The 16,523-nt window shown below is 43.1% G+C and overlaps 1 protein-coding gene and 1 long non-coding RNA gene across 2 annotated transcripts in view; one reads left to right on the forward strand and one right to left on the reverse strand.

Moving 5' to 3' along the window:
* Nucleotides 1-1,340, reverse strand: part of TMX1 (thioredoxin related transmembrane protein 1) — a 25,414-nt gene extending 24,074 nt beyond the window's left edge. Inside the window, exon 1 of the mRNA XM_077126776.1 lies at nt 1,111-1,340. Within this exon, the coding sequence (XP_076982891.1) occupies nt 1,111-1,262 (152 nt within the window). The 5' untranslated portion in view covers nt 1,263-1,340. The remainder of the gene's footprint in view (nt 1-1,110) is intronic.
* Nucleotides 1,279-7,891, forward strand: LOC143655544 (uncharacterized). Its single transcript, XR_013162150.1, has 3 exons — nt 1,279-1,578; nt 5,848-5,891; nt 7,029-7,891. It is a non-coding gene; the product is annotated as an uncharacterized LOC143655544 (long non-coding RNA).
* Nucleotides 7,892-16,523: the final 8,632 nt, after the last annotated feature.

A 16,523-nucleotide genomic window follows, 5' to 3' on the forward strand; every position in this document is an offset into this window, starting at 1 on the left:
GGTGTCTGGCAATTATCACATGCCTACTCAATCTCAGGCTCTGCAGACCCAGAGGAAGACAATAAAGCAGTATCTGTACAGGTTAATTAAGGTTTTTAGGCATCTGACTTTCATTTACAAAATGGGGGAAATAACACCTACTTTACAGAATTCATGGAGGATTAAATATAATAATGTATGCACGGTGGTTAGAAGCAACTTGCAGACAGTTAACGCTAAATTACGGTGCTTTTACTAATATCTCTAATAATACAAATGTATCACTGATACCGTCACCATCACTTCTTTAGCTCTTAAAGCAATGGCTGTAGAATGTACATTATAATGGAATCGCCACATTCATGATTTTATTCAACAACAGATGATGAGTCGGAACTCCTAAGAGTTTATAATCACACTATGTAATACATTAATTTTACCTTTTAATGAAATATCACAGGGGCTCAGGAGTCACAACCCAAGATATTCCCTACTTTACAAAAACACACAGGCAGAGGAGAAAGGAAATGTGGAGTGAGATAAAGAAAAAAGCAATAAAAAGGAGGAAAAAGAAAATGAAGATTTAAAGATAAACCCAGTTAAATTTTCTGGGCACTTACAAAAAAAAAGAACGTAATATTATGTGCCAAATCAAATAAAGAGCCTTAAATTCCAGCACCATAAAACTATCTGTTACGGATGATAAGACAAGAGGAAGTGGAGCGTCTGCTGAATTTCCTTTCCTGTCAAGCTGGGTGGAAATGAGTCTGGAAGCTCTGCCTGTGCAGGATCGCCCCGAAACAGCGTGCATGCGAGCTAGTCAGGCCCCCACCCGCACCCCACCCCTGCGGAGAACCGGAGGAGGAACACCAGCTCTCCGCGCCGCAGCCCCGGAGACGAGGCCGGGGACACCTGAGACGAAACTTAACATCCCGAGCAAGGGACGAGGGCTTGGGGCGGGGAACAAGCTGGTAGCTGCTCCGAAGACGAGCTGGAAGAATCGGAGGGGCCCGGGGCGCCTTCCGGGGACCCCGGGCCGCGTGGAGTGGGGAAGAGTCGGAGTCCAGAGTCGGCCTCGGACCCCGGCCGGCCCGACAGACCGAGGGGCGCCGCGGCAGCCCCGGCACTCACAATTCTATCATCCACTCTCCTTCCAACAGCTCCTTCCAGTTCGCGTCCGTGACGATGCGCACGTCGCTCCGCCGCCCGTGGGTCCAGGGAGCCCCCCAGAGTAACACCACCAGGACTACCGAGAGAACCCCGAGCCTCACGGAGGGCGCCATGTCAGCCACGCGCCCGCCCACCCGGACGGACGCGGCTCCCACCGCCTGCAGCACTCGTCACTTCCGCCTAGCACGCCAGTTCCGCTCATGCGCAGGCCTTGGTCTCTCAATGCGCATGACAGGGCCCTGGAGGGAGGCGCGCTCTCCGGAGTGCGCAGGACAGGAAACCCGCCCCAAGCGTCCGGACTGCTGGGAAGGGAAGACGCAGGGGAAGGGGCGTGGCTAGGAGGTGGGCGGGGCTACGTAAAAGACGTACCAGGTTTTCGGCGGCTAAGGTTGGAATTTACACTTCATGACGTCACTAAGGCAGTTTCCGGTAAACGCCCTTTAGGTTTTCTTTTATTTCCTTTGAAAACAATATTGTAGAACTAATGGGGGTTGAAGTGAGTCAGACCCCTGGTTTCCTTGTGGAGGGGAGGAGAGGCTCGGGGGCTCCGGGGGTCTCTGAGTGCCTGTGTGAGACCCATGGAGGGCACACTTCGCATCGGTGCCCCTGGTGGAATGAAGGTGCAAGACCCACGGAGGGCACACTTCACATCCATGCCCCTTGTGGGATAAAAGTGTGAGGCCCACGGAGGGCACACTTCGCATCGGTGCCCCTGGTGGGATAAAAGTGTAAGACCCACGGAGGGCCCACTTCGCATCCGTGCCCCTGGTGGGATGAAGGTGCAGGACCCACGGAGGGCACACTTCGCATCGGTGCCCCTGGTGGGATAAAAGTGCAAGACCCACGGAGAGCATACTTCGCATCCGTGCCCCTGGTGGGATAAAAGTGTAAGACCCACGGAGGGCACACTTCGCATCCGTGCCCCTGGTGGGATGAAGGTGCAGGACCCACGGAGGGCACACTTCGCATCGGTGCCCCTGGTGGGATAAAAGTGTAGGACCCACGGAGGGCACACTTCGCATCGGTGCCCCTGGTGGGATAAAAGTGTAGGACCCACGGAGAGCACACTTCGCATCGGTGCCCCTGGTGGGATAAAAGTGTAAGACCCACGGAGGGCACACTTCGCATCCGTGCCCCTGGTGGGATGAAGGTGCAGGACCCACGGAGAGCACACTTCACATCGGTGCCCCTTGTGGGATAAAAGTGTGAGGCCCACGGAGGGCACACTTCGCATCAGTGCCCCTGGTGGGATAAAAGTGTAAGACCCACGGAGGGCACACTTCGCATCCGTGCCGCTGGTGGGATAAAAGTGTAAGACCCACGGAGGGCACACTTCACATCCGTGCCCTTGTTGCAGTAAAGGTGGAGACCCCACGGAGGGCACACTTCAGAGTCGTGCCCCGATGGGCTAAGGTGCCATAGGTGCAGAGATCCCAAATTAGAAGTTCAACGGGTAACTAGGCACACAGTGTCGTAATGAATATTTGAGAGTTTGTCTCAGACACGTGTAAACACGAATGTAGACCAAAATGGGCACCGATCCGTGTCCCTGCCTCTACAACCATGATAGGTCCTAACGGATCCCCCGCATTCCTTCTTGTTCCTCCAAATGAAATCAAACCATCTCCCCTTAAACACCTCCCATTGCTTTCCCATGCAATTGAAATTAAATCCAAATTCCATAAACTCTTTATCCTCACAGACAAAATCCTGCATGACCTGCCCCTTGCCCAACTCTGCATCCTTATGTATTATTACTCTCCCCCTCCGCATCCCACTACACTCTCCTGGTTCCCTGAACGTGTCAAACTCACCCCCACCCGAGGATTTTGCATTGGCTGTTTCTCTGCCTAGACTACTCAGCCCAGGGGTCTTCACGGGACTCTTTCTTGCCGGTGAACTTAAGAAAGGCTTTCCCCACCCTGTCTGAGAAGGCCACCCAGTCATTCTCCATCATAACCCATTCCAATTCTCTGTATAATGCTAACTTAATGTGATCGTTTGCTATTATCTGAATTCTTTCTTCCTCTCAAGGACAGTGTCGTTCCATAAGCATGGGAAACCTACCGTTTGTTCACTACTGTGATCCCTCATGTTTAGTGTTAAACCTCTATTAGAAATTGGCACATAATAAATGCTTAATGAGTATTTGTTAAATGAATGATTGAACAATTATTCCTCAAATATGAATGAGTAAAATGGTAATCATAGATACACCATGCTTTCATTATAATGTGTGCACATGATGAAAAGAGTGCAAATAAATGCTTATAGGTGATAAGGAGATAGTATCTGCCCTTTATACCTCACAGTGAGAGGATAAAATGATATTATGGTCATAAATATCCCTTTTAAACTATAGATCATTCATGATAATAAGGGTTAATAATAAAATTCAGGTTTAAGGGAATTTTTTTGTATGAGAGAAAAAATGCAGTCTTACTGCTAAAATGTACACAGAACAGAAGGTTGTTAAATGAAAAGAAAATATCCCCCAAACTGTTTTCTTATCTCCTATTTGTACCCGCAGGGAGCCACTGTGAATAATTTCTTTTGTATGCTTTCAGAACGTTTCTAGGCACACACACACACAAAGAGCTCATGACACAGCTCCGAGTCAGTGTTTTTCACCTAACAATGCATACATATCAGTTGAACAGCACACTAATGTTGTCTCTGAAAAATTTGTCTAAAATAATAAATATTAGTAAATATATAAATGTATCCATATTATATCATAGTATTAACCTATTATATTAATATTGATAATGACTAAACATTAGTTTAAATGAATTTGATGTAATAAATTATGATAAATTGGGTAATATTAAATGAGATCTGCATGGCATTATACTAAATATATTTGCTGCTGTTATCGATATCATTCCTCCCACGCTGAGTGGGTTTCTCTCAGCTGAAGAAAACGAGTTTGCAGCCTGCACCATGCACTGCATCGGCCACTGAGCTTTATTTAGCTCAACACATGACCGCTGTCAACCGACCAGATTCTGCCATGCCATGGTGAGTGTGCCCTGAGATGAGCGCTGCCCCTGAGAGACCACAGCACGCTCCGTGTGAGGGCTACGTGGGTGGGCTGACAGGGTACACGCCTGGCTTTACCTCTCAAGCACTGCAGGGCCTTTGGCAAGCTGGGAACTTGGCACCGTGGTTTTGGCATTGGGAACAAGAGGATAATAACTGTACCTGCCTCCTGGAGTTGTTATTAGGATTACATGAATTCACATTCATGAAGTGCTTGAAACAGAATTTGTCAATTCAAGTCGTCGCAGAAGGTGATGCTAACATAGGATTAGCTGTGCAAGCTAACCAATCAGTGATGTTTGTGCTAGCAACCTGGACAAGGTAAGAAATGAGGCCACAGAGAAAACTCAAAGAGTTTCAAAGAGTAGAGATGGTATATGACAGCAGGTTAGCCTCTCTGGAGGCGAAACGTTAGCCAGCAACGTGACCATGGACGGTTTTCTGAACCTCCACCTAAAATAATCAGCCATGAGAACAAAGCACAAGTCGCAGCTGTCCTGCAAGGCGCTAGCAGCCTCTGCCCCCCGGCAGACGTTGACCCTTTAGCTGCTTGGAGATCCCTTTAGAGGGGAGGTGGGGAGCCGGGTGGGAGGAGAAGTCCAGATGGCCACTGCAGCTGGGAGGACCCACGGGCGGCACAGGGAGGAGGGGGGGAGTAGGTGAGGGTCGCTCCAGGAAGCAGTTACTTCTAATCTTCATGGCAGTATGTCAGTACTTTAACAGCTGACACACCTTTACTATCATGGCAGCTGGACGTCTGTCCTGGCAGGGTCAGTCCTCTCCCTCTGAGAGCTGGTTTTCTTCTTGCTTCAGTTCCTTTATGATCTATCATCACTCTCCATCTTACCATGAAAGCTCTCGAGGAAATCCTACAAGATTTGAGTTATCCAAACCATCTGAACCTTCCCAAATAATGTCACTGAGCTTGTTGACTCTAACTCCTAAACTGAGTTCAAATCATTCTCTTCATACCACTGTTACAGCTTTGTCACAGACCATCATATTCTGACGGGAGAGTTTGCGTTTTTTTTATAACAAAGTTATTAGATGTAACTCATATACCACTTAATTCAACCACTTAAAAGGTACAACTAAATGGTTTTTAGTATATCCACAGAGCTGTGTAAACATCACAACAATCAATTTTAAAACATTTTCATCACTCCCCTAAAACAACACCAAAACCGTTAGCAGCCCTTACTGCCCAACCAACCAACCCACCCTACAGTGTGAAGTAGAAATCCAAATCCATGCTGTTGTTTGTGCAGCCGTTGTTCCAGCACTATTTCATGAATGAACTATTCTTTCCCCAGTGATTTCTTTTGGTACCCTCGTCAAAAGTTAATTGGCAATAAATATTTGTATTTTTTTCTGGATTCTCAATTCTACTTCACTGATATATAGTGTCTTAGTTTTCCTTAGCTACTATGATAAATAAATACCACACAATGGGTTGGCTTAAATAATGGAAATTTATTGGTTCAGTTTATAGGTTGTTTTGAGGCTAGGAGAAATGCAAAGTCAAAGCGTCAGCAAGTAATGATTGCTTCCCAGTATCTGTAGTATTCTAGTGCTGGCTGCCCGTAATTCTCGGGGTTCCTTGACATGTATCCCTGCCTTATTTCACATTGCGGCGTGTTCTCCTTTCTCTTCCAGGTTCCACTGACTTCCATCTTTGGGTCTTCCCTGTGGCACTCTATGTAAGCATTTCTTCAGCTTATGCCATACCTTAACTATGATAACATCTTTAATAGGTCTTATTGGCAATGGATTCACACCGACAGGAATACAGATTAAGATTAAGAATGTGTCTAAATTGGTGTACATAATGCAATATATATATAATATAAATGTATAGATATCTCCTTATACCACTATCACACTGTCTTGATTATGGATCTTTGCAGTAAGTTTTGAAAATTGGGAAGTGAAAGAATTCTAATTATGTTCTTCATGATTGTTTTGGATATTCTGGGACCTTTGAATTCCCATATGAATTTTAAGATCATCTTGTTAATGTCTGGAAAAAAATCCAAATGGGATTTTGAAAGAAACTGCATTGAGTCTGTAAGTCAATGAGCAGAGTATTGGCCTCTGTTTTAGTCTCCTATATGCTAAAACAAACACTAATCAAAGGGTTGGCTTAACAACAGGAATTTATTGGATCACAGTATCAGAGGTTAGAAGGCTTGCTTACTCCCAAGGCCAATTATTTCCCAGCTGCTAAGAAAACTTTGGGGCTCCTTGATTTATCATCACATGACAATGCACCTGTTGACTTCTCCTTCCACTTCTGGGTTCTGTTGACTTCCAGCTCCCCATGGCTTCTCTCTGTGGGGTTCTCTGTAAGGCCTCCAGTGATAGGATTAAGACTCAGGACTCACATTAAGTGAAGTAACATCATTAAAAGGTCCTTTTACAATGAGTTCACACCCATAGGTTTGGATTAAGATTGAGAGTATGTTTTTCTGAGATACATAACTCCAAGACACCACACCCTCTTAACACTATTAAGTCCTTCAAAACGTCTACCTGGGATGTCTTTCCATTTATTTCAGTATTCCTTAATTTATTTCAACAATGTTTTAGAGTTTTCAAATTTATTCCTAAATATTTTATTCTTTTTGGTGCTACTGTAAATGGAATTGTTTTCTTAATATTATTTTTAGTTTGTTCATCATTACAATATAGAACTACAATTAGTTTTTTTAAACATTTTTAAATGTGAAATATATATACAAAAGAAGCAACAAATTTCAAAGTTCGGTTTAACAGGTAGTTATAGAACAGATTTTAGTATAGATTACCGTTCCATAATTTCTGGTTTTTCCTTGTAGCTACTCCAAGACACTGGAGATTAAAGAAGAAATATCAATATAATGATTTGGTAGGCATGCTCATTTGTTAAATCCTAATTTCTCTGTTACAACTCCTCCTTCTCCCAATCTTTAGGGATATTTGGGTTTTGTTATGCCCATTCTAACTTTTTCATGTTGAAAAGTGGTGTCAACAGCATGGAATGGGTATGGAACTAGTTGATGTTCTTGGAGATACTGGCACCTCTGGGTTTCAGGACTTATCTGGTCTACAAACCATCTGAAGGTTTCAGGTTTTGAAAAGTAAATTTAGTGCCTGCAATTTCCATAAGATTTCAAATAAAGCCCTGGGTGTTCTTTAGGGTTAATAGGAATGATGTTGGCTGGGGGTTGGCCAACTGTGGCAATTAGCAATATATGGCTGAAGCTTGCATAAGAATAGCTTCCAGAATAGCCTCTTGACTCTATTTGAAATCTCTTAGCCACTGATACCAGATCTGTTACATTTCTTTCCCCACGTTTGGTCAAGAAGGCATTGTCGATCCCACACTGTAAGGTCCAGGTTCATCCCTGGAAGTCATGTCCCACATCGTGGCCAGGGAGACCCATACCCCTGGAGGTCATGTCCCATGTAGAGGGAAGGGTAATGATTTTACTTGCAGTATTGGGCTTAGAGAGAGAGAAGCCACATCTGGAAGTAACTCTCAGGCATACTTAAAGGTAGACTTAGCTACTCCACCACAGAATAAGTTTCATAAGATCAAGCCTCAAGATCTAGGGCTTGGCCTGTTGACTTGAGAGTCACTAGTGTTTGAGAGAATACTAAGGTTTCCCAAGTGGGAAAGTTTACTATTTAACATATTTTTTCTCCAGTCCCTTAAGGGACTTTTCCAGTACTTTTTAATTATCTGCCCAACATACAGGTATTACATTAAACTATACAGAATTACAAACCTTCATTCCCATTCTGGGCTCCATGTGTTTGGGTTGTTTAAATGAACTATACAGAAAGGTTGAGTTAGACTGTGTGCCACAGAAAATTTAGGACAAAATAAAGCATTCTTTAATCCTGACTCAATATTGTAGGGTAGAAACCTTTGATTAGATTGTTTCCATGGAGACTGAGCCACTCAATTGTGGGTGGGACCTTTTGATTAGATGGAGATATGACTCCACCCATTTAAGGTAGGTCTTAATTAGTTAATTGGAGTCCTTTAAAAAGTAAATATTTTGGAGAAATTTCAGAAGTGACAGAGCCAACAGAGTTGCAGACATTTGGAGATGCTTGGAGTGCCAACAGAGCAAGCATATGTGTAGACATGGACATTTGGAGATGCTGAGGCCAGCAGATGTTGCCATGTGCCCTCCCATGAGATGCTGACAAGCCAGAACCCAGAGCTGTGTCTAGAGGAGCTAAGTGAAGGCTATTGATGCTTAGAGCAGAAACCACTGGCAGCAGAAGCTGGAAGCAATGGAACTGGAAACAAGGACCAGCAGACGCCAGCCACATGCCTTCCCAGCTGACAGACATTGGCCTTTCTTAAGTCAAGTTATCTTTCTCTGGATGCCTTAGTTGGACATTTTCTGGCCATAGAACTGTAAACTTGTAACTTAATAAATTCCCTTTATAAAAGTCATTCCATTTCAGTATATTGCATTTTGACAGCATTGAAAAAAAATCAATATAGCTCATCTCTTTTACAGTAGCTGATGAAACCACACTGGACTTTTTACAGCACCTTGACCAAGCCATGATCTCTTAATAATATTTCTTCTCCATTCTCCAGCTGCGTGCTCCATTGTTAAATAACTAATTGCTCAATCTTCATATTTTACCTATGTCTCCCTTTCTGTAGGCAGCCTTTCCTGAGCCCACTGGTTTGGGTGAAGTATCAGCCACAGAATCCTGAACTTCTATCTTAGCATTTATCATACATTATTGTATTTGCCCCCAGATATGAATTTTGTCTATCATATCTGTAATTTTTTCTTCAACCATACAAGTCATTGGTAATTACTGAATTACCAAATTCAGTAAGCCAACGAAATCTACAGCTCATGGAGTTAGAGGCACCAAGAATAAATTGAGCATACTTAAAGACACAGAAGTTTTATGTGCTTATCTCATAACAGACACACACACACATTCATTCAGTAAATGTAATACAATTTTCTATACCTTTATAAGATAAACATAAATGAGAATGATGGCTGTCTTTTACCTTTTATGCTCTTGAGATTAAAAATACCCAATAGTTGCAACACTTTAGTGATCAGACCTAGCTAGTAGCATGTACTTTGGAAATAATTTGGCAATATGTTTTGTTGTTTGCATGGGCAGGCACCGGAAGCTGAACCCAGGTCTCCAGCATGGCAGGCGAGAACTCTGCCACTGAGCCACTTTGCACCACCTTGGCAATATATTTAAGAGTCGAGACTGTGTTCAATCACTCTAGCACCTCACTCCAGCTAATTTACTGTAAGGAATGAACTTAAAAGTGGTATTTTCCAACATGTGTGTGAAAAGATCCTTATAAATGTCCACAGCGGCAGAGGAAAACAGGAAGGATGTTATCTCACAGATAGCAGTCGTAGACAGTGTCACTGATAGAGGTAGAGAAGTTTTGTATATCAGAATTTTCAGAAGAAGTCATTTCATATTGCCTGGTCAGTGGAAGCAGGAGACAGCCGGCAGGCCTGGTGAGGATGTCGGAAGTGGTGGGGAATCATGGGGCCAAGAATCTTTATGAAAAGACTAGCTCCTCAGGTGAGCTCATGGTTCTTTAGCCAAAGATTAGGAAGGGCTGAGAGCTCTCCTCCCCACCTGGGCACAGAAAGTCAAAAGCAAGAGCCGTCCAAAATGTATGAGGTTGGCTATGAAATTTAACCTTAAAGAAGCTTATTAAATATTTTATAATGTTCTTGCACATGAATAAAATGTTGAAATCTAACTCGAAAAAATCTTCTAAATCTTCATAGGGTTCCCATCCTATGAAACCCTCGATTAGCATTAATAAGTGAAGATCTGGTCATCTGAAAGGTTAGCGTCACGCCATAATCATCTGGCATGTCACAGGGGTTTTGTAGCTCAAGATTACCTTGATATATAGTATCATAATTATCCAAAAGGCACAAGGCAAACTAAAGCTAGAGGCACCAGTCTTATATTATGAAGTTTGGCCAATTTCAGATGGAGAAAGAGAAGTCTTAAAAGAGAACCATTATCTCATTTAGGAAAAATACTTATAAGAAAACAGGGGCCTAGAGTGTAAGCTCTTATAGCAGACAAAGTCCAGAGTGGTAATTGGTATTTCTGGATTTTGAGGGGTTGTTTTATATATGTATAAACTGGTACGTAGAGATAAGAATGAAACTGATCAGGTTGGGATGAAGGTTATTCAGAACACGGGGGCAAGGAAGACATTGTCTGTATTTAGAACCTCACCTACTCTTTGAGACCAAAGGAAGAAAAGTTTATTCTGTCCAGAACCTAAATTTTCTGTAGCACATAACCTAACTCAACCTGTCTAGATAGATCATTTAAGCAGTCCAAACACAGGGAACCCAGAATAATAATGAGGGCCTTTAATGCTGTATAGCTTAATGTAATGCCAAGATACATCCCAGAGTATATTAAGCAGATAGAAAGTATTGGCAAAGTCCCTTGAGGGATGGGAGAAACAATATGGAACTATTAAATTTTACCACTGGGGAAACCCCAGATACTGTGTCAAACATTAGGGATGCTCAGATCAATAGGCCAAGCCCTTGATCTTGAGGTTTGTTCTTGTGAAGTTTACATAGGTAGTAGATAAGCTTAGACTACCTGTAGGCATGCCTAAGAGTTACTTCTGGAGGACATCTGTTGTTGCTCAGATGTGGCCTCAGTCTCTCTGAGCTCGACTCTGCAAGTGAAGTCATTGCCCTCCCCCCTGCATGTGACATAACATCCAGGGGTGAAATTCTCCCTGGTGGCATGTGAGATGACTCCCAGGGATGAGCCTGGCCTGGGCACCATGGGATCAACAATGCCATCCTGACCAAAAGAGGGAAAAGAAGTATAACAATAAGGTGTCAGAGGCTGAGAGAGTTCAAATAGGGTTGAGAGGTTACTCTGGAGGTCACTGTTACGCAAGCTTCAGTTAGACATTGCTACCTTATCATAACTTGCCAAAGCCCAACCAAAATCATTCCAGCCAATCCTAAAGAACACCTAGGGTGTTATATAAGATTCTAAAAAGGTTCCATCCACCAGGGTGACTTTCCAGAAACCTATAACCTCAGCTGGGTCCCTGGACCAGACAAGTCCTGAAACCTTGAGGGCTCAACGTCTTCAGAACATCAGGTAGTTCCATCCCCCATCCCATTTTATCAATAGCCCCTTCCAACATGAAAAAGTTAGAATGGTACCCAAATACCCCTAAAGAATGGGAGAAAGGTCAAAGGTGATGTTGGAGTTATACAGAGAAGATAGGGTTTAACAAACAAGTATGATTCTGAATCATTATATTGATATTTCTTTTAGTCGCCAGTATCTTAGAGTAGCTAGAAATAAACACCTAAAATTGTGGAATTGACACCAAACTTTGAAGTCTGTTCAACAACTATTTATGACAATATGCTTTGAAATTTATTGCTTTTTTTGTATATATGTTATTTTTCACAAAAAAGAAAGAAAAAGTTGATTGTGATGATAAACAGCTGTATGATGATATTGTGAACCACCGATTGTACACTTTGTATGATTACGTGGTATGTGAATATATAATATATATCAATAAAAAATAAATAATTTAAAAAAAGAGAACCATTAGCATCTCTTCCCACGTGGTGGCATAGGAACAGAACGTAATCAATGCAGAGCCAGGACCACATGAAGCAACTGAACCAGGTCAGGGCAAGATGGACCTGACCATGGACAGCCCTGTTTCCCTGCTTCTGAGTTCTAATCAGTACAGCATTGTATATTAATTTACATTTACCTAATGCATTAATTATATATTAATATATAAGCACACGTTATAGTATGTATTATATATTATTAAGTATATAAATATCAGATTTTATATCTGGACATTGATATACACACTTACCCATAATAATTTCTTCCTAATTATAGAAAATGACCACTTAATCATTTTAAAAAATTAAAAGCAGCCAGTCAATATGCCTTTGTTTTTTTAATATTTCCTTTTTATCTAATGTTTTGACCCAATAGTATAAGCAGCATCTGTTTTTATAAAAGCTTGATATGTTATTTATTTATTACTGTATCAAATTGCCCCAAAACCTAGTAACTGAAAGCAAGAATAATCCAAGGGCCAGGAGCTCAGTTGTGGCTCCTGATGGTACCAGCTGGGTCTCACACGACGTGGTTGTGAAGATGTGGATGGGAGTGCAGTCATCTGCAGGCCTTCCTGATGACGCAGCCCCTCTTCCCAGGTGGCCTTCCTAGGGCCGTGAGTGCCAGGCTTTAATCCTTTCCGTGGAGACTTCTCCATGAGCTTTGCTCAATTATCTGCCTGACCTAGCCTCGGAAGCTATACATCGTCACTTCCACATTACAAGTAGACCTACTGAGTGCTGGAGAGGACCCATGAGAGTGGTCACAGCAGGTGAGGATCACCAGGGGTCACCTGGGAGGCCGGCTGCCACCCCCACGAGCCCATGGTGCTGGCATGGTGGCAGAGGTTTGGCAGCCGAGAACTTGGATCTGGAACCAGACAGATTGCATTACCTACTTTCTCTTCCTCATCCTCAGCTTCCTCATCTATTATGTGGAAATAATACATCCTCCTTATGGGTTTGCTGTAAGGACTGAATATGTTAATACAGACAGGATGATCCTTCCTTCAGATCATGCGTTTCCCAACTCCCTATGAGACCTGCAAGAAGTTCTTCTTTGACCTTGTTTCTTCTCATTTTTTCCTTCCCTTACCCTAATCCATCTATTGGTCCCCTTGTTGTTCCTCAAACATGCTAACCTTTTTCTTCTGTCAGCGCCTTTTCACTTGTTCCCTCTGCCTGGAATGTTTTTTTCCTTTTGATTTAATGGATCATTTACCCACTTCATTCAGGTCTCTGCTTAACTGTCATCCCCTCAGAGACTTCCCTTGACTACTCCTTTACTCCCTTTAGCTTTCTTTATTTTTTCATAACATTATGACCTGGCGTTATATTATGTATTTGCCTGTTTTGAGGACTTTGTCTCGTTGACGACCAAATAGATTCAAATGTGTTTGAATAGATTCAATAGTGCTTCATAAAGTCTGTTTAAAATTTAAATAATGCACGTAAATGACACAGCACATTGCTTGACCCACAGCATCATAAGAGCTCAATAAATCTTAGCTGACTTTATCATTACCATTGTATTAATTTGCTAAATGCGGCTGGAATGCAATATACCAGGAATGGAATGGCTTTTAAAGAGGGGATTAAGTTACAAGTTTACAGTTTGAAGGTCATAAAGATGTCCAAACTAAGGCATCCGGAGAAAGATGCCTTGACTTAAGGAAAACCAATGTCTGTCACACAGAAAGGCACACGCCTGGTGTCCGCTGTCCTTGTTCCCGGTCCCATTTCTTCCAGCTTTTGATGCCAGTGGTTTCCTCTCTAAGCATCTGTGGGCTTCACTCAGCTCCTCTAGGACACAACTCTGGGTTCTGACTTGTCAGGATCTCATGGGATGTCACATGGCGGCGTCTGCTGGGCTCGGCATCTCCAAGCGTCTGTGTCTAGGCGTCTTCTCTTTCTGTCTGTACTTCAAGCATTTCCAGATGTCTGCATCTCTGTCAGCTCTGAGGCAACTCCAAAATGTTTCCCCTTTTAAAGGACTCCAGTAAGCTAATCAAGACCCACTTTGAATGGGCAGAGTCACATCTCTGTCTAACAAAAGATGTCACAATGACAACTGGATGTGTCACATCTCCATGGAGACAATCCAATCAAGATTACCACACTGAGTACTAGGTCTGCCCCACAAGACTGAATTAGGAAAGAAAACATGGCTTTCCTGTGGTACATAACAATTTCAAACCAGCACAACTACCATCGCCTCATCCCCTGCCCACCTTAGTATCTTAACATGTGTAGGTTTTTAGAGCTTTCACCATTCTTTTGTCATTTACAAAGAGTAAATAATAATACATTTACAAGTAAAGTTGTGACCGTGCAGCTATAATTGGGTATGTTCTGATATGTAATAAAAGTCAGGGGAGGATTTATCTCCTATATCTTTATGCTGGTTTAAAAATATTATGTACTCCAGGAAAACCATGTGTTAATCCTGAGCCAATCTTGTGGAGGCAGCTGATTTCTTTTAATCCTAATTCTATACTGTAGGGCAGAAACTTTTAATTAGATTATCTCCATGGAGATGTGGCTCCACCCATTGCAGGTGGGTCTTTTAGTTCACTGGAATCCTTTAAAGAGGAAACATTTTGGAGAGAGCCAGAAATGACAGAGCCGACCAGAACTCCAGAGCAGAGCTGACACAGATGTGCACACACGGAGAAGAGAGACACAGATGTTTGCAGATGCTTGGAGCCTAGCAGACATCATCATGAGATGTTGAACAAGCCAGAACCTGAGAGAGCCAAGGGAGGCCAGGAGATAAAAGCCAGCCCTGGAGAAGCAACGTGAGGAACCCCCACAGGAGCAGAGGCTGAAAGTAACAGAGCCCAGGAGGAAGGGACCAGCAGGTGCAGCCACGTGACTTCCTGACCCATCGGCCTTTCTTGAGTCAAGGGAACCTCTTGTTGGTGCCTTAATTTGGACACTTTCACTTCCTTAGAACTGTACATTTGTAACTGTTCTAGTCCACCAAAGCTGCCAGAATGCAACACGCCAGAGACGGACTGACCTTTAATAAAAGGGGATATATTTCATTAGTTCTTCAGAGGAAAGGCAGCTAACTTTCAACTGAGGTTCTTTCTTACATGGGAAGGCACAGGGCGATCTCTGCTGGCCTTCTCTCCAGGCCTCTGGGTTCCAACAACTTTCCCCGGGGTGATTCCTTTCGGCATCTCCAAAGGCCTGAGCTGACCTGCGAATGCTGAGATGAGGTCGGCCTCCTAGCTGACTGCAGATATAATCAGCAACAGATGAGGTTCACATGCCATTGGCACATGCCCACAGCAATAGAACTAGGCACCTTCACCTGGCCAACTTGACACCTGAACCTAACTACCACAGTAACTTATTAAATTCCCTTTTAAAAAGCCATTCCATTTCTGGTACATTGCATTCTGGCAGCTTGCAAACTAGAACAATCTTTTTCTTCTTTTTCAAATTATAGCATGTTTAATAGAATTATTTTTTAAAGATGTCCCATTGTGAAAATGTTGTCCACTGTGCTAGAAGCTCAGAGAGGGTCTAATGTAAGTCAGACGTCACAACACAAGAGGAAGAGGGTGGTGGGAGATATAAAATATATCAGCTGCTATGAATGTGTATCTGTCCATCTCTATTAAATTAAATGTTTCAAAGACTTTAAGAAATCTCATTGCATAATAAGAATTTAATCATGTTCAGTTACTTGTGTTCTTGTCTTTATAAAGCGAGATGGGAAGGATCCCCTTAACGATGGTTCTGGAATGGGGTCTGCCTCGAAGGAGAGCTGTACTCAGGAACTTGGCTGTCGAGGTGGGGGGGTGGGGAGGCCCATTCCTTAAAGAACATCGTCTCAGTCAGAAACAGCTCTGGATAAGTTACATGTTCCCCAACTGTTTCTGTGATTCCACAACCTTCATTATTCTGCTATTTGAATTTCTGTCTTTTTAAAAAAAATCATGACCACGACCGCAAGCTGTTTGCATTTTTGACTGTTGCCTCATAACATTCAGTACACACCATGCACACCTCCAGTGCTCCGGAAATGCACCAGCGCAGAATGTTTGCTCTAGTTTAGTAATAATGGCAGTCTTAAAAAATAATCATGGTTTGCTTCATTTTTAAAAAACGTTCAAGTTGCCAGTATAATCTGATGCAGGATGATTGGAAGGAATCTTCTCAGCTGTGATCATTTCTACTGCAGACAAGTTGAGTATTTATGAATCTAATTTTCCCTCTACCATATTTTTCACCTTGGCTGACAGATATTAAAAATTTATTTTAAATGGGAAACGATTTATTATAAATCGGTCATTCTGAATTTATTTAAGACTTGGCTCTTAAAAGAATCTCTAGATTTGAGCCCTGCCCTGGATCCTTCTAAGCAGGAGATCATGTTTTATAACTCTCCAGCACTTTTGAACTCTCCCATGAGATTAGTAATTTCTTTTGCACTGTCCCCTCCTCTCTCCCCATCCTGACCCGACCATCCCTTGTGGGGCTGCTGTTAGCCTACAGAGCCCTTCCCTCCTGGCGGAGGCAGCCGTGCAGGGGCCCAGGGCCAGGGAACGAGACCGAGGCAGCAGAGCCTACGGAGTCCAGCCCTCCTCGCTCCAGGGTCAGCTGCTCAAGACCACAGTGATGGGCAGTGGAAGCCCCAGCTCCACGCTGCCCACAGGCTGC

Source organism: Tamandua tetradactyla, chromosome 14 (genome assembly GCF_023851605.1).
Source record: "Tamandua tetradactyla isolate mTamTet1 chromosome 14, mTamTet1.pri, whole genome shotgun sequence".
Lineage (NCBI taxonomy): Eukaryota > Metazoa > Chordata > Mammalia > Pilosa > Myrmecophagidae > Tamandua > Tamandua tetradactyla.